Genomic DNA, 18,156 nt, shown 5'->3' on the forward strand with positions numbered 1-18,156 from the left:
TGAAACCCCATCTCTACTAAAAATACAAAAATTAGCCGGGCATGGTGTACCGCGCCTGTAGTCCCAGCTACTCAGGAGGCTGAGGCAGGAGAATCGCTTGAACCCGGGAGGTGGAGGTTGCAGTGAGCCGAGATCGCACCACTGCACTCCAGCCTGGGCAACAGAGCGAGACTCCGTCTCAAAACAAAACAAAACAAAACAAAAACAAAAACAAAAACAAAATACAAAATTAGCCGGGCATGGTGGCGTGTGCCTGTAATCCCAGCTACTTGGGAGGCTGAGGCAGGAGAATTGCTTGAACCCAGGAGATGGAGGTTGCAGTGAGCTGAGATCGCGCCATTGAACTCCAGCCTGGGCGACAAGAGCGAAACTCCGTCTCAGGAAAAAGGAAAAAGGACGGAAGGCAGGAAAGAATGAAGGAAAAAGAAAGAAAAATATGCAAAGCAACAAAAAAGAGACCTAGAAAGATGGAAACAACTCTTAGAAGACCCTTGCTTGAACCCGCGTGCATCACTGGCTACAGGTGTAGACCCCTCGGGCTAACCCCCTCGGCGCCTGCGCACTGGCCTGGCCCGCAGCAGGAAGCCCCGGGGTGAGACACTTTCGGATTCCGTGACAACGGCCGGATTAAACGTTTTTCTTCTTTGCTACTGAACCTATGCTGCTATTTAGAACACAAGAAACTCCGAGAGGCTGTAGGGATTGTCTTAGCTGTCTGCCTCCTCCGCCGGCACCGCTGAAGCCAGCCCCTATCGAGGGCGCTAAACCTCGGGGTCCTGGGTTTCTATGACGACAAACAGGCGTTCCAGCAAAGGAGGTAGTGACCGGATGCTGGCGGGGTACGCAATGTGTGGGTAGGATAGCGGGTGTCCCTTTCCAGTCATTTTTAACCAAGAAACAGTGCGAGGCCTGCCCAACTCCCGAGTTTGTGGAACTGGCGCGCGAGAACGCTGCCTGTGGGGAAGGTTGGGGTCCCCAGCCGAGCTGCCTGCAGCGAGTGTCGCCCACCAGGGGTGCCGGCGGTCTGCGGGTCCGCCAAGCGGGTCTTTCCTGCCCTGCTCCCTGACCCTGACCTGACGGTCCACTAAGGCCTCTCAGTCGCAACAGATAACCCCAGAACATAGAGGTGGCCCCGAAGAAGGAAAACCATGCTAGATGAATTCTAAACTACGATCTGAACCTAAATACTCAATGGGTGTCATCTTTTTTCTTTCTTTTTTTCTTTTTTCCTCTCCCTGCAGGATTATGTGGCAGCCTGCAAGTAGTCCCAGTGCGGCGCTGATTTGTGTCTAAATTAGCTTTCCGGAGGACTATTTCAAATTAGTAAAGAGATAGGAGGCATTGTCTATTATGTCTCTCCCGAAAACGCCCTCCACCCCGCTAAACTCTGCATCAACGTCTGAGAACAAAAAGTTAGTGTCTGTAGCCACGGAAGGGACGAGAGGTAAACTTCGATGATTCTGAAGTCATAAACAGTCATGGCCGTAAGACAGAAATCACCTTCCATTCACCGGTTTTTTAAATCTGATACTCAGAATACCTTGACTGGCTACATTTTTCTAACAAGCTTGCTTAAATAAAGCAAGAAGTCATTCCTTTTACTGTATTTTGAGTCAGAGTCCTGTTTCACTACTCCATCTAAATACTGTTTATAATTTTTTTCAAATGTTGATTTATATATGGTTTTAAATTCACCCTATTTTAAATATCAATAGTTGTATTTTTTTTTGGTTCCTGGTCTTTGGTTTTAAGGAACTTTGAAAAAGTAATAGTGAGGTTAGGCGCGGTAGCTCACGCCTGTCATCCCAGCACTTTGGGAGGCCGAGGTGGGCCGATCACTTGAGGTCAGGAGTTCGAGACCAGCCTGGACAATATAATGAAACCCCGTCACTACTAGAAATACCATAATTAGCCGAGCATGGTGGCTCTCACCTGTAGTCCCAGCTTACTCCGGAGGCTGAGGCAGGAGAATTGCTTGAACCCAGGAGGTGAGGTTGCAGTGAGCCATGATTGTGCCGTTGCATTCCAGTCCGGGAGACAGAGCAAGACTCCATCTCAAAATAAATAAATAGGCCGGGCGCGGTGGCTCACGCCTGTATCCCATTTGGGAGGCCGAGGCTGGCGGATCACGAGGTCAAGAGATTGAGACCATCCTGGCCAACATGGTGAAACCCTGTTTACTAAAAATATAAAAATTAGCCAGGCTTGGTGGTGCGCCCCTGTAGAGCTACTCAGGAGGCTGAGGCAGGAGAGAATCACTTGAACCCGGGAGGCGGAGGTTGCAGTGAGCCGAGATTGCACCACTGCACTCCAGCCTGGGGACAGAACGAGACTCCGTCTCAAATTACGAGGTCAGGAGTTTGAGACCAGCCTGAACAACATGATGAAACCCTGTCTCTACTAAAAATACAAAAATTAGCCAGGTGTGGTGGCACGCGCCTGTAATCCCAGCTACTTAGGAGGTTGATGCAGGAGAATTGTTTGAACCCAGGAGGCAGAGGTTGCAGTGAGCCAAGATCTTGCCACTGCACTCCAGCCTGGGCAACAGAGGTAGAGTCAGTCTCAAATAAATAAAACAAACAATAAAAAGCAATAGCAGAGATAAGAAAAACGCAATTTAGTACAACGTGGCAATTTGTATTAGCTTTTAGTAATTTTTCTAAATTAGAGTAATTCCTTAAGATTTTCATTCATATGCGAATCTGTACTAGAGTCAGCTAGTGTTATCCTTACCCCCTGTTCTGTTAAAGCTTTTCACATCTCACCTGCCCCTTGTACTAAAGCCCCAAGCCCCACCCAACTTTTTTTTTTTTCTGTTTCTTTTGATCTCAAGCTCCTGGGAGATTTGGTAATGTAGACTCTAACAACTTTTGACAGTAATCAAAGCATGATGCCTCCTTATAGAAATAAACGTAAACCATACCGTGTTAGGGGCATAGATTAAGAATAATAAAAACTCAACTCTACCTGACTTCATAGGAGGGCTTTTCCTATATATAAGCCCAACTACGTGCCTGTATTACTCCCCTGCCCTAGTCAAGCAGGGTAGAACACTCTTTTTACAGTTCCCATTCCACAGATTTGTCAGCTCAGATTGTTCCACTCTCATTTGCAACAATCCCAGTTCCATTTTTACTTTGAAGCCCAACCCAGATCCTTTCCACTCTATAAATGCCTGGATTTAATGCAATTATTCTCACCTTTGAATTCATGTAAGAAAAAAATTACTAAATAATTTAAGAGCTTGCGGGGAGAGAGTTGTGATTTTCATATGAAAGGGAAGATAGACATTCATTCCTATCTTCTTAAGGCTCACCCAGTTATCTGAGCAAGTGAAATGAGTTTAGTTTTCAACTTTGAATTGAGAATCATGCAGGTTCATCTTAGTACCTGAGTTTTTGAAACTGTGATGTAATGTGAGTAGGGTAGGCAAGATGAGTGTTATTTTCCTTGACTAGATGATGTTCACTGTTTTAAATATTATTTGTTACTATCCTTGTCAAATAGAAGCAATGTTTCTACCTGTTAGAAACAAATAGATGGGATTGATGAGGCAGTCTGAGAAGCTCCATCTAGCTTAAAAAAATATATATATAGTAAGAGCTTTTGTTTTCCACTACTTACTTAGGACTTCCTGAGCTAAAGGAGAAAAAAAACATGGTGGATCGTTCAAAACCCCTTCCTACTTCCCTTCTGAATGAGTTCATTCCTAAAGAAGTTCTTCTTTCTCTGACCTATGCGGCCAATGCTGGTCCTTGTCCTGAAAACTTACTGCCTCCTAAGAAAATTAAAACCCCGAAGGTTTGTATGTACATATGTAGAGTAATGGGGAACATTATTTTTTGGGAATCTGATTATTCTTTAAGTATTTATTGTGCACATATTATATATTCCAGATAGCCTTAAAAATTTTAAGATTGATTGATTGAGACAGGGTCTTACTACTGTGGCCCAGGCTGGAGCGTAGTGGCCTGATCATTGCGCACTGCAGCCTTGACTACCCTGGCTCAGGTGATCCTCCCACCTCAGCTTCCTGAGTAGCTGGGACTACAGGTCTGTGCCACTACGCCTGGCTAATTTTTGAATTTTTTGTAGATCCGGAGTTTCGCCATGTTGCCTATACTGGTCTCAAATTCCTGGGCTCAAGCAATCCACCTGCCTTAGCCTCCCAAAGTGCTGGAATTTCAAGAGTGAGCCAACATGACTGGCCTTAAGAAAATTTTTTAGGCTGGGTGCGGTGGCTCACGTATGTAATCCCAGAACTTTGGGAGGCTGAGGTGGGCATATCACGAGGTCAGGAGATCAAGACCATCCTGGCCAACATGGTGAAACCCCGTCTTTACTAGAAATACAAAAATTAGGCCGGACGCAGTGGCTCACACCTGTAATCCCAGCACTTTGGGAGGCTGAGGTGGGCAGATGACGAGGTCAGGAGATTGAGACCATCCTGGCTAAAATGTTGAAACCCCGTCTCTATTACAAATACAAAAAATTAGCCGGGCGAGGTGGCGGGCGCCTGTAGTCCCAGCTACTCGGGAGGCTGAGGCAGGAGAATGGCGAGAACCCGGGAGGAAGAGTTTGTAGTGAGCCGAGATCGCGCCACTGCACTCCAGCCTGGGCGACAGAGCAAGACTCCCCCTCAAAAAAAAAAACAAAAACAAAAGCAAAAACAAAACACAAAAATTAGCTGGGCATGGTGGCACGTGCCTATAGTCCCCGCTACTCGGGAGGCTGAGGCAGGAGAATCACTTGAACCCAGGAGGCAGAGGTTGCTGTAAGTCGAAGTTGTGTCATTGCCCTCCAGCCTGGACGACAGAGCGAGACTCTGTCTCCAAAAAAAAAAAAAAAAAAAATTTAAAGTAATTTCTTAGATTGAAAACTCCAGTCTTTTGTATAAATTGTTTCCAAGGCTTGAGTATTTCCACTGACCTGTTTTTATGTGGATTTACTAAAATGATTATTACTACCCTTAATGTTTTTCACTCACTATAGAATTATTCTAGTTTTAGTCTTTATGTTATTTAATAAGAATTCTGCTCTTTTTTCCTTAGAGTACCCAAGTGCCCTTAATGTAAATACAGTACTTACTCAAAACTATTAATAAATTTTATTTGATTAGATTGCCCTCTGCTGGATATTCATGTGTATTTGCTTTTTCCCAGGGCACTCTTCCACGTCTTGTAGACCATGTCTGGCATCACCCTGTTCGAAGGAATAAATTCAAATACCTGATTGACCATCCCGTCTCCCTCACGGGAGCTGGAAGGTAAAGAAGGAAGATAGTAGGGTAGATGCTGATAAATAGAGTTGATTTTCTCATTTGGTATGATTACCTTGGGAGGGGTAGCATTAGAAAAATCACTGAATCATAGATGATGAAATTTACAGTATGTTTGAATCAGAATACAATCCAGAAGGGCCAAAGACCACCTTTTTGTGTATGATTATTATCAGTAGGATGGAAATAGGTGCTGGCTTTACATACTTTTGGTTTAAATTTGTTTTTTGCATGCCTTTGTATACTTGTCCCTATACTCTCCTATTCCCTGTTGTACCCTAGTAAAAGGGACAAGATCCAACAGGCAGAATGCCTTTAGTGCCCCTTTTATCTGTGTGTATATCTTCCTTGTGGACATCTTTAGAAGAAAGAACTAGGTAACAGCTTCATGATGTGGAAAACCTTGAAAAACAAAAGCTTAATTTCTGTATCTCTCCAAAGGGAGCCCTTCATCTTTACACTATTTCAGATCAAGTCAGCAAATACTATTTGTTTTTGTCTCATTCCTACAAATATTCTAAATGTCAACATTTTCCCCATGAAGATTGAGACCTGCTGGTTTTCTATGTATTGTCCACTTACCAATTTACTGCATGCATGTCCCCTCACTTAAATGTCACTTCTTCTGAAAGAAATGTTTACACTTAACATACTTGAGTAGGTTATTTTGTCTTTCTGAAGTCCCATTTTCTCATATGTAAAAAGGGAATAATAGACTTGCCCAGTTTTGTGTGCCTCCCATGGATATTGAAAAGCACAAATAAGATAATGGATGCAAGAGCACTTGTAAAACCATAACGTACTATTTAAGTATAGGTGCTATTACTCAGCTATGCTTCAGTGCAAGAAAAACTGGTAGAAACTTGTGCTATTGACTTTTATGTCCTGAGGGTTTATATTTTATTCTATGCCTCCAGATCATGGTTATAATTATTAGTAGCAATAATTAGTATTATGAGTTGTTTGAAGTACTTTGAAAATTAATTAGCTGTATCTCAATGTGGCAATAAGCTGACATTATAGTTTTAACGTCGGCCAGGTGCAGTGGCTCATTCCTGTAATCCCAGCACTTTGGGAGGCCGAGGTGGGCGGATCACTTGAGGTCAGGAGTTCAAGACTAGCCTGGGCAACATGGTGAAACCCTGTCACTACAAAAAATACAAAAATTAGAGAGGCATGGTGGCGCACACTTGTAATCCCAGCTACTCAGGAGGCTGATGCAGGACAATTGCTTGAACCCGGCAGGTGGAGATTGCAGTGAGCCGAAATGATGCCATTGCACTCCAGCCTGGGTGATCCAGTGAGACTCCCTCTCAAAACAAAACAAAACAAAACAAAAAATAAAGTTTTAATGTCAAATGACTCTGAGTTGGAGTTTTTTAAGTGTGAAGTCAGGTTGACAGGATAATGCTCCCTCAACCCCACTAAAACATTTTCACTCTAATCTCAGAACCTGTGAATATATACCTAACCTGGCAAAAGGGACTTTGCAGAAATGATGAAAGTTAAGGACATTGAGATGGATAGATTATCCTAGATTGTCAGGGTGGGCCCAACCTGACACCTGAATCTTTAAAAGTGGAAAAGGAAGGTGGTCAAGTGGGTCAGAGATGAGAAAGGAAGAGGACAGATTTGAAGTGTGAAAGGAGTTCAGCCTGCCATTGCTGGCTTTGAAGATGGAGGAAGGGGAAAAGCAGTCAATAAATGAATTTGGCTATAGAAGCTAGGAATTCTGATGACAGCTCAGCCACCAACTATCAAGGAAACAGGGATCGCAGTCTTACAACTTTAAGGAATTGAATTCTGTTAACAATCCAAATGAGCATGGAAATGGATCTTCCTCTAGAGCATCCAGAAAGAAACACAGCCCTGCCAACGCCTTGATTTTAGCCCTTGGAGACCCTGTTGGACTTCTGACCTATGGAGCAGTAAAATAATAAATTTGTGCTGTTTAAGATGCTAAATTTGTGGTAATTTGTTATGGCACCAATAGAAAACTAATGCACTAATGCACAACTAATCATGTTCATAATGAGATAACTTGTCCAGCAACCTCAATCACCCAGAACCCAGCAGTAAAATATAAACAACAAAGCAAGTATTCTCTGAGTAATATTTTTCAACAACTCTTTCAGCAGAGTTCAGTGCAGAAAATAAATCAGTCTAGATATTTTAAGCAGGAAAGAATCAAATGCAGAACATTGGGTATTTACAAAATTGTTGGAAGGGCTAAAGGAGCTGGTATGAACTCCCAGAACAGGGTGAAATGGACAACTTCAGATAAAAGACATTTTATATATACACATAACTCAACCAATGATGATTTGCAGAAAAGTTTGAATTATGAACTCAGTTTAATAATCTGGGGGCTGAAGAACGAGTTGGAGGATTTCTTAAAGTCAAATAAATAAAATCCAGTTATTATGTTATGGTTAAGAATCAAAGTTGGTTTTTTTTGTTGTTTGTTTTTGTTTTTAAATAAAAATAGATTTTCCAGAAGGGTGGAAGCTGGTGTTTTACCACAGAATTTTATGAAGAAACAAAGCATATCTCTAATTATTATTATTATTATTTTTGAGAGACGAAGTTTCACGCTTGTTGCTCAGGCTGGAGTGCAATGGCACGATCTCGGCTTACCACAACCTCTGCCTCCCGGGTTCAAGTGATTCTCCTGCCTCAGCTTCCCGAGTAGCTGGGATTACAGGCATGCGCCACCATGCCCAGCTAATTTTGTATTTTTAGTAGAGACAGGGTTTCTCCATGTTGATCAGGCTGGTCTCAAACTCGCAACTTCAGGTGATCCACCAGCCTCGGCCTCTCACAGTGCAGGGATTATAGGCATTAGCCACCGTGCCTGGCCCTCTAATTATTTTTAATAAAAAATTATATTTCAACAAATAAATAAAACAAGCTTCTTCTAAAAAAAAAACCTAATCACCTCTTAAAGGTTCCACTTCATAATGATACTATTAAAATGGCAATTACGTTTCCAACACATGAATTTCTAAGGGACACATTCAAACCATAGCAATACCCAATACTTTAATAATGCATAGAAATACAAAAGGCTCCTCCAAATCATGAGTGAACTCCCATTCACAATTGCTTCAAAGAGAATAAAATACCTAGGGAATCCAACTTATAAGGGATGTGAAGGACCTCTTCAAGGAAAACTACAAACCACTGCTCAATGAAATAAAGAAGGACACAAACAAATGGAAGAACATTCCATGCTCATGGACAGGAAGAATCAATATCGTGAAAATGGCCATACTGCCCAAGGTAATTTATAGATTCAATGCCATCCCCATCAGGCTACCACTAACTTTCTTCACAGAATTGGAAAAAACTACTTTAAAGTTCATATGGAACCAAAAAAGAACCCACATTGTCAAGACAATCCTAAGCAAAAAGAACAAAGCTGGAGGCATCATGCTACCTGACTTCAAACTATACTGCAAGGCTACAGTAACCAAAACCGCATGGTACTGGTACCAAAACAGAGATATAGACCAGTGGAACAGAACAGAGCCCTCAGAAATAATACCACACATCTACAACCATCTGATCTTTGACAAACCTGAGAGAAACAAGAAATGGGGAAAGGATTCCCTATTTAATAAATGGTGCTGGGAAAACTGGCTAACCATATGTAGAAAGCTGAAACTGGATCCCTTCCTTACAACTTATACAAAAATTTATTCAATATGGATTAAAGACTTAAATGTTAGACTTAAAACCATAAAAACCCTAGAAGAAAACCTAGGCAATACCATTCAGGACATAGGCATGGGCAAGAACTTCATGACTAAAACACCAAAAACAATGGCAACAAAAGCCAAAATAGACAAATGGGATCTAATTAAACTAAAGAGCTTCTGCACAGCAAAATGTTACCATCAGAGTGAACAGGCAACCATCAGAGCGAACAGGTAACCTACAGAATGGGAGAAAATTTTTGCAATCTACCTGTCTGACAAAGGGCTAATATCCAGAATCTACAAAGAACTTAAACAAATTTACAAGAAAAAAACAACCCCATCAAAAAGTGGCAAAGGATATGAACAGACACGTCTCAAAAGAAGACATTTATGCAGCCAACAGACACATGAAAAAATTGTCATCATCACTGGCCATCAGAGAAATGCAAATCAAAACTACAGTGAGATACCATCTCACACCAGTTAAAATGGCGATCATTAAAAAGTCAGGAAACAACAGGTGCTGGAGAGGAACACTGTTATACACTGTTGGTGGGACTGTAAACCAGTTCAACCATTGTGGAAGACAGTGTGGCAATTCCTCAAGGATCTAGAATTAGAAATATCATTTGACCCAGCAATCCTATTACTGGGTATATACCCAAAGGATTATAAATCGTGCTACTATAAAGACACATGCACATGTATGTTTATTGCGGCACTGTTCACAATAGCAAAGACTTGGAACCAACCCAAATGTCCATCAATGATAGACTGGATTAAGAAAATGTGGCACATATACACAATGGAATACTATGCAGCCATAAAAAGGGATGAGTTCATGTCCTTTGTAGGGACATGGATGAAGCTGGAAACCATCATTCTGAGCAAACTATCACAAGGACAGAAAACCAAACACTGCATGTTCTCATTCTGAGCAAACTGTCTCAACAAGAGAAAACCAAACACTGCATGTTCTCATTCTGAGCAAACTATCACAAGGACAGAAAACCAAACACTGCATGTTCTCATTCTGAGCAAACTGTCTCAACAAGAGAAAACCAAACACTGCATGTTCTTATTCTGAGCAAACTATCACAAGGACAGAAAACCAAACACTGCATGTTCTCATTCTGAGCAAACTATCTCAACAAGAGAAAACCAAACACTGCATATTCTCACTCATAGGTGGGAAATGAACAATGAGAACACTTGGACACAGGGTGGGGAACATCACATACTGGGGCCTGTCATGAGGTTGGGGGAGGGGGGAGAGATAGCATCAGGAGGAATACCTAATGTAAATGATGAGTTAATGGGTGCAGCACACCAACATGGCACATATATACATATGTAACAAACCTGCACATTGTGCACATGTACTCTAGAACTTAAAGTATAATTTAAAAATTAATTAAAAAATAAAAAAAGAAATACAAAAGGCTCCTAAAGTAGCTTCTTGAGAAAATTTGAGTGATGATCACTAAATCAAAATATTCTTTATCGGCCGGGCGCGGTGGCTCAAGCCTGTAATCCCAGCACTTTGGGAGGCCGAGACGGGCGGATCACGAGGTCCGGAGATCGAGACCATCCTGGCTAACACGGTGAAACCCCGTCTCTTCTAAACACATAAAAAAAATTAGCCGGACGTGGTGGCAGGCGCCTGTAGTTCCAGCTACTTGGGAGGCTGAGGCAGGAGAACGGCGTAAACTCGGGAGGCGGAGCTTCCAGTGAGCTGAGATCCGGCCACTGCACTCCAGCCTGGGCGACAGAGTGAGACTCTGTCTCAAAAAATAAATAAATGAATAAAATAAAATTCTTTATTTATTAAAAAAAATTTTTTTTTTACATGGAATCTTGCTCTGTCACCTGGGCTGGAGTGTAGTGGTGCGATCTCGGCTCACTGCAACCTCTGCCTCCGAGGTTCAAGCAATTCTCCTGCCTCAGCCTCCTGAGTAGCTGGGATTGCAGGTGCCCGCCACCACACCTGGCTAGTTTTTAAATTTTATTTTTAGTAGCAATGGGGTTTCACCATGTTGGCTAGGCTGGTTTCGAACGCTTGATCTCAGGTGATCCGCCCACCTTGGCCCCCAACAATACTAGGATTGTAGGCGTGAGCCACCATGCCCGGCCCCAACATATTCTTTAGATAATTATATGTGTGTGTATATATGCATAAAATATTGTGTGTATAATATAGGTATAATTATATAAAATATGAAATGTATAACATAATGTATAATGTATACATATGCATTATATATGTATATACATGATATACTGTGCACATATATATGTACATACATGTATCTACATATATGTATATAATATATAATATACATACACACAGATACATATATGTACATGAAGAATTCATCATTTTTAGCTAACAAAACAATTGTAATGGCCAACTTCTCCAGTATTTATTGGTGTGATAGGAACTGCTGTTGCATCATCCTGAGAGCAGCTCATTCAGATCTTTGTGACTAAAGCCTGTAAGAGGGTGGAACAGAGAAAGAATCCGGAGGGTTGGAAAATAAAGCTCTAACATTTCTCCCTTGGACATGTCCAGTAGAACCAGAATATCACAGTGCAGAACATCAATAGCTTGATGTCTTTTGCTACCAATATATATGTTTAAAAATCGTTATGGTCGGCCGGGCAGGGTGGCTCAAGCCTGTAATCCCAGCACTTTGGGAGGCCGAGACGGGCGGATCACGAGGTCAGGAGATCGAGACCATCCTGGCTAACACAGTGAAACCCTGTCTCTACTAAAAAATACAAAAAACTAGCCAGGCAAGGTGGCGGGCGCCTGTAGTCCCAGCTACTCGGAAGACTGAGGCAGAAGAATGGCGTGAACCCGGGAGGCGGAGCTTCCAGTGAGCTGAGATCCGGCCACTGCACTCCAGCCTGGGAAAGAGAGCCAGACTCCACCTCAAAAAAAAAAAAAAAAAAAATCGTTATGGTCAATGTTGTATATTTCAGGATCTTCCTGGGACACCAGAACTGGCCTATTTCCACCAACCTCACATGCCACATCAGCTGCCAAATGACACTGCCCTCAAAGCACACCACCGTTTCACAATATTGCAACCATTATAGTCATTCTAAAATAATTTAAAATTTCATTTCATTTATGAAACCTTTCTAGCTTCTCTTAGACTAAAGCCCAACATGTTAAGCATGATTTGCAAGGCTTTCTGTGTTTAGTTCTCTAATTTCAATAATTTTATTCTTCATACTTCAACCGTATATTTAGTCTTGCCTCATACTGAGGGATATGTGGGGGATTGGTTCCCGGATACCGGCAGATACCAGAATCTCTGTATATTCAATTTCTACAGTCAGCCATATATGAGTCAGAAACTCATGTATGTATATGGAAAGTTGGCCCTCTATATGAGGGTTTCGTATCCAGTTAATACTGTTTTTTCAGTCAGTGTTTGGTTGAAAAAATTTGTGTATAAGCAGACCCAGGCAGTTCAAGGCTGTGTTGTTCAAGGGCCAACTATACTAAATTTTCAGTTCGCCGAAGTCACCATGTGCTGTTGTGTCTCAGGACCTATGCATATGCTGTTCTCTACACTTTTTGGTTGCTTACCTAAATCCAAATCAGTTTTTTGTTCTTACTAATTGTTTCTGCCTCCTGAGGTTTGCCCTGACTTGGTCTAAACTGTATTGAGGTGGTGGTGTTATTAGTTGTTCCAATAACATTCTATTCTTTGTTACAATAGTCTTTATATTATACTTTTCTTTGGTTTTCAAATCTTCCCCGCTATATTGAAGGCTCCCCAGTGGTAGGGACTGTGTCTATTTTAAGAAATAGTTCTATATTCCTTTCATCTAGCATATTTTCTGTCACGTATAATATGGTTAATAAATATTTGCTGAGCAAATTAATGACTTTTAGGCATGTTCATGAACAATCCTAGAACCCAGGGCACCCAAATTTAATAATGTAGTTTTTTATTTTTATTTTTTGAGATGGAGTCTCACTCTGTCGCCCAGGCTGGAGTGCAGTGGCACGATCTCAGCTCACTGCAATCTTCGCTTCCCAGGTTCAAGCAATTCTCCTGCCTCAGCCTCCCAAGTAGCTGGGACTACAGGCATGTACCACCCTGCCTGGCTAATTTTTGTATTTCTAGTAGAGAAGGGGTTTCGCCATGATGTTCAGGGTGGTCTCGAACTCCTGACCTCAAGTGATCTGCCCGCCTCGGCCTCCCAAAGTGCTGGTATTATAGGCATGAGCCACTGCACCTGGCCTTGAAATTGTAATATTTCTGTATTGTCATTCTTCACCACTAGAATCAGTTCCATGAGGGTAGGAACTTTTTATTTGCTTTTTTCACTGTTAATGTTCTTAGCTCCCAGAATAGTGCCTGGTATGTAGTAGATGCTGAATTATTCTTTACTATGTAAACCAGTAAATACATTTGGAATTTATAGAAGGATATAATGAACAATCATTTCAGGGTACCATTGTGGTGATGTTCATGCCTATTGTTTTCTGTCTTGGAAACCTTAAAAGAGTCAATGACTCAGAATTCAGTCTCCTGGGAGAGTAATTTGGCCTAGCTTAGACCACTTGCCCATATCTTGGTTACCAGAGGATTTTTTTCTCCACTTTTCTTTATATTGTTTTATTAAACTTCTTATTTTGAAATAATTTAAAGACTCACAGAAAAGTTGCAAATGTGATCAACCCTGGAAAACATTCCAGGGAAGTGTGGTAGAAGATAACTGCTAAGAGAGTGTTTAACTTGGCAGTGGTAGTCATCATCAGCTTTCTAGAAAATTGTTTCAGAAGAGAGGTATGGGTGGAAATCAGATTGCAGGACAATTTCAGAAAGTCTGATGTTTAACACAAGTGAGTGATGATTGATCGATTGATCCATTGATAGATCATAATAACATGACAGTGGCCAGGCATAGTGGCTCATGCCTGTAATCCCAGCACTTTGGGAGGCAGAGGTGAGTGGCTTACCTGAGGCCAGGAGTTCAAGACCAGCGTGGCCAACATGGCAAAACCCCATCTCTACTAAAAAATGCCAAAAATTAGCCAGGCATAGTGGTACGTGCTTGTCATCCCAGCTACTTAGGAGGCTGAGGCAGGAGAATTGCTTGAATCCGGGAGGCGGAGGTTGTAGTGAACTGAGATTTTGCGCCATTGCACTCCAGCCTGGGCGACAGAGTGAGACTCTGTGTCAAAATAATAATAATAATAATAGTAATAATGATAATAATAATCACAACATGACAGCAATGCATGTTCAAGGAGAGATTTTTATAAGGGGAAAAAGTTTATTATAGATCAAAGGGGATGTTCCAGTAGAGTTGGAGATACACAGAAGTTAGGACTGATGGAATGCGACTCCTGAGGATATGGGCAAAGATGGAATCAAGCACCTAAGTGGAGGGAATAACCACAGGAAAGAGAATATATTTTAACCTGATACTGAAGGAAAGAGTTTGTGATATGAATGAGAAATTTCAGGTGGAGAAGAGAAAGAATGTGGGGAAACTCATGTTTAATGCCTCAGGCTTAGTAAAGTGTTACGTAAGGAGATCAGTTTTGCTGACACAGAGGACCATCTTACCCATTAGAAGGATCTCTGTGGATCTCACCTGCTGTTATGTGGTATCCAGATAGAAAACTTGTTTTGTAAATATATTTTTCTTACTTCTTAGGGATATTTCTTTTCTGTATGATGTTAAATATACCAAAGGACAGACTAGGGAGAAGGCAGTTTGTCCCCCACATTTGGCCCGTTCATTACAGTCACATGATGGTGTCATTGTGCCGCATAAGGTAAGTAAAGTATTTGACAAATAATCTTCTCTCCCTCTGTCTACTTTTAAAAATCATTTCTCCAGAATATAAGACAATGTCATACTATAACAACCTGCATTGCTCACCAATCTTCATAGCATTTTGAAATTACTTCTTAAAACAGGAAAAGGGTATTTAGCAGGAAAAGATCAAAATATCTTATTCTAAGCCATTTTGCAAACCACAGTTAATCTGTTTTAATCTAAAAAACACAGTGTGGGAGATTAGATTTTTTTTTCCTCTAGAAATCCACATATAAAGTTGTAGGATTCTTATCTTTGGTATCTTGCTAAGTTGAATTTTAAATTCCCTGCTGAATTTAAAGGAAAAGAATCAATAAACTTCTGAATATATGGGACACATGTAACTAATACTAGTACCAAGGTTATTCTTTAATTTATGGTTATTTTAGAGATGTGTGCTCTGGTTAGTTTTTGTCATTTGCTGTGACCCACATTACTAATATTGTTATTTCTCCAATCAAAATTTCTCAACTTAAAAAGTAGTATCTCTTTGGGTTAGGAATTAGGATTTGTGCAAGTGAATTTTTTCTCTATTAATGTATTCATTCTTCTTTTTTGTTTTGTTTTTCTTTTCTTTTAAGCCAAAGACACTAACAGATACTTTGATTCCTGAAGAATTTCATATTGTGTCAAGTACAGGAGTTTCAGGTTTGGAGTGTTATGATGAGTGAGTACTATGATGTGTAAAGAATACCTGCCCCGGCTCAGTGGCCCATGCCTGTAATCCTAGCACTTTGCAAGGCCGAGGTGGGTGGATCATCTGAGGTCAGGAGTTCAAGACCAGCCTGGTCAACATGGTGAAACCCTGTCTCTACTAAAAATACAAAAATATTAGCTGGGCGTGGTGACGGGTGCCTGTAATCCCAGGTACTGGGAAGGCTGAGGCAGGAGAATCGCTTGAACCTGGGAGGCAGAGGTTGCAGTGAGCCAAGATTGTGCCATTACACTCCAGCCTAGGCAACAAGAGTGAAACTCCATCTCAACAAAAACAAGAAAGAATGCCTGACAAGTTGAACTGTTTCCTCCTTCCCATATATAGAAGAACCTGAGAATAGTACACTCATATTCCTGAGCAATATATAAACTGAAATGAGAAAACATTTGAGCCAGCCATCCTAATACAATTAAGAAAGATACAAATTGTCTGGGGCCAGTGGCTTACGCCTGTAATCCCAGCACTTTGGGAGGCCGAGGCAGGCAGATCATGAGGTCAGGAGATCAAGACCATCCTGGCTAACATGGTGAAACTCTGTCTTTACTAAAAATACAAAAAATACAAAAAAATAGCCGGGCGTGGTGGCGGGCGCCTGTAGTCCCAGCTACTCCGGAGGCAAAGGCGGGAGAATGGCGTGAACACTGCAGGGGGAGCTTGCAGTGAGCCAAGATCAAGCCACTGCACTCCAGCCTGGGCAACAGTGCCAGACTCTGTCTCAAAAAATAAATAAATAAATAATTTTAAAAAAGAAAGATACAAATTAAAAAAAAAAAAACAAAAACAAAACTAAAAGTACTTAAAAGAGTTTGGGATGTTAGTGATTAAATTATTCATATTTTTTTCCTGCCATTTAATTTTGAATTTTTTAAAAAATGGGACTTTGTTTTGAATGCGTGACTATGCCCTTCAGGAATGATTTTGAGCAACGATCATGGAGACAAAGGAAAGTAGCCCTCCGAGCCAGCATCTCATAATCCATGCTCCAGGGCTTGGCTCCACATTGCAGACTCATGATCTGTCGTCTTTGATTCCTGTTTATGGGATTGAAAATAGGATCTTGCTTTTATTTTCTGAAACAACACTTGAATGTTTTGTAGTTTAGAAAACGAGAACTTTGGACTAAGGTTTTATGATAAAATATCCAGCGGCTGTCACTCTTTTGATATTGTCTTTCCAATATGTATGTTATAATATATTGCATTTCATTGTGATGGTATGCTTCAGAACAATATTTTGCCCAAGAGAACCAAATGAAATTCATTTTTTGGGTAACCTTTTATTTTAATGTAATTTCAGACATAAAAAGTTGCAAAAATGGGAAAAGGAATGCCTACCTCCTCTACCTTGAGTCACTGGTTGTTTACACTTTGTCTCATTTGCTCTTAAACATACACAATCATGCATACACATGCACATGTTTTCAAACTATTTAAGAGTAAGTAATCAAATACTTCTACCACCAAATACTTTAGTGTGTATTTCCTAACAACCCATTGGTTATGGATCTTTTGATGACTTTTTTTTTTTTTTTGAGATGGAGTTTCGCTCTTGTTGCCTAAGCTGGAGTGCAATGGCACGATCTTGGCTCACCGCAACCTCCGCCTCCCAAGTTCAAGCAATTCTCCTGCCTCACCCTCCTGAATAGCTGGGATTACAGGCAGGCACCACCATGCCCGTCTAGTTTTTTGAATTTTTAGTAGAAACAGGGTTTCACCATGTTAGCCAAGCTGGTCTTGAACTCCTGACCTCAGGTGAGCTGCCCACCTTGGCCTCCCAAAGTGCTGGAATTACAGGCATGAGCCACCGCGCATGGCTAATTTTTTTTTTTTTTTGAGACGAAGTCTTGCTTTGTTACCCAGGCTGGAATGAAGTGGTGCAATCTTGGCTCACTGCAACTTCTGCCCTTTGGGTTCAAGCAATTCTCATGCCTCAGCCTCCTGAGTAGCTGTAACTACAGGTGCCCACCACCACGCACAGCTAATTTTTGTATTTTTAGTAGAGATGGGGTTTTGCCATTTTGGCCAGGTTGGTCTCGAACTCCTGACCTCAGGTGACCCACCCACCTTGGCCTCCCAAAGTGCTGGGATTACAGGTGTGAGCCACTGCACCCAGTCTTGATGAATTTTAAAAATTTTCGTCATTTCTTCTGTATGATCATTATTTCTTCTGCCAATTTGTTAGTTGGCATTTTACCATATGGAATAATGGATTTCTATTTTATTTGATGGATTTTAATTATTTACTATCTTTATGTTATGTTATGTTATGTTATGTTATGTTATGTTATGTTATTTTTTGGAGATGGAGTTTTGCTGTTATTGCCCAGGCTGGAGTGCAGTGGCGCAATCTCGGCTCACTGCAACCTCCACTTCCTGGTTTCAAGTGATTCTCCTGCCTCAGCCTCCCGAGTAGCTGGGATTACAGGCACACGCGACCATTCCCAGCTAATTTTTTTTTTTTTTTTGTATTTTTAGTAAAGAGGGGGTTTCACTATGTTGGCCAGGCTGGTTTCAAACTCCTGACCTCAAGTGATCTGTCTGCCCCAGCCTCCCAAAGTGTTAGGATTACAAGCGTGAGCCACCATGCCCAGCCCATTATTTTGATGCTCA

General features: G+C 41.3%; 1 protein-coding gene across 5 annotated transcripts in view; it reads left to right on the forward strand.

Annotated features, from left to right (window-relative positions):
* Positions 1-563: 563 nt before the first annotated feature.
* LOC105484506 (axonemal dynein light chain domain containing 1) overlaps positions 564-18,156 on the forward strand; it is a 192,775-nt gene continuing 175,182 nt past the window's right edge. For 2 of the 5 annotated variants that reach the window (XM_071076277.1, XM_011746195.2), the window contains exons 1-6: positions 564-839; positions 1,242-1,444; positions 3,629-3,801; positions 5,163-5,266; positions 14,668-14,788; positions 15,414-15,499. In XM_071076277.1, coding sequence (XP_070932378.1) covers positions 1,351-1,444; positions 3,629-3,801; positions 5,163-5,266; positions 14,668-14,788; positions 15,414-15,499 — 578 coding nt within the window. In that variant the 5' untranslated portion in view covers positions 564-839; positions 1,242-1,350. Of the gene's footprint in view, positions 855-1,241; positions 1,445-3,628; positions 3,802-5,162; positions 5,267-14,667; positions 14,789-15,413; positions 15,500-18,156 lie in introns of all 5 variants that reach the window. The other 3 variants (XM_011746192.2, XM_011746193.3, XM_011746194.2) reach the window with 3 other exon arrangements.

The sequence above is a fragment of the Macaca nemestrina genome, chromosome 1 (genome assembly GCF_043159975.1).
Source record: "Macaca nemestrina isolate mMacNem1 chromosome 1, mMacNem.hap1, whole genome shotgun sequence".
Taxonomy (NCBI): Eukaryota; Metazoa; Chordata; class Mammalia; order Primates; family Cercopithecidae; genus Macaca; species Macaca nemestrina.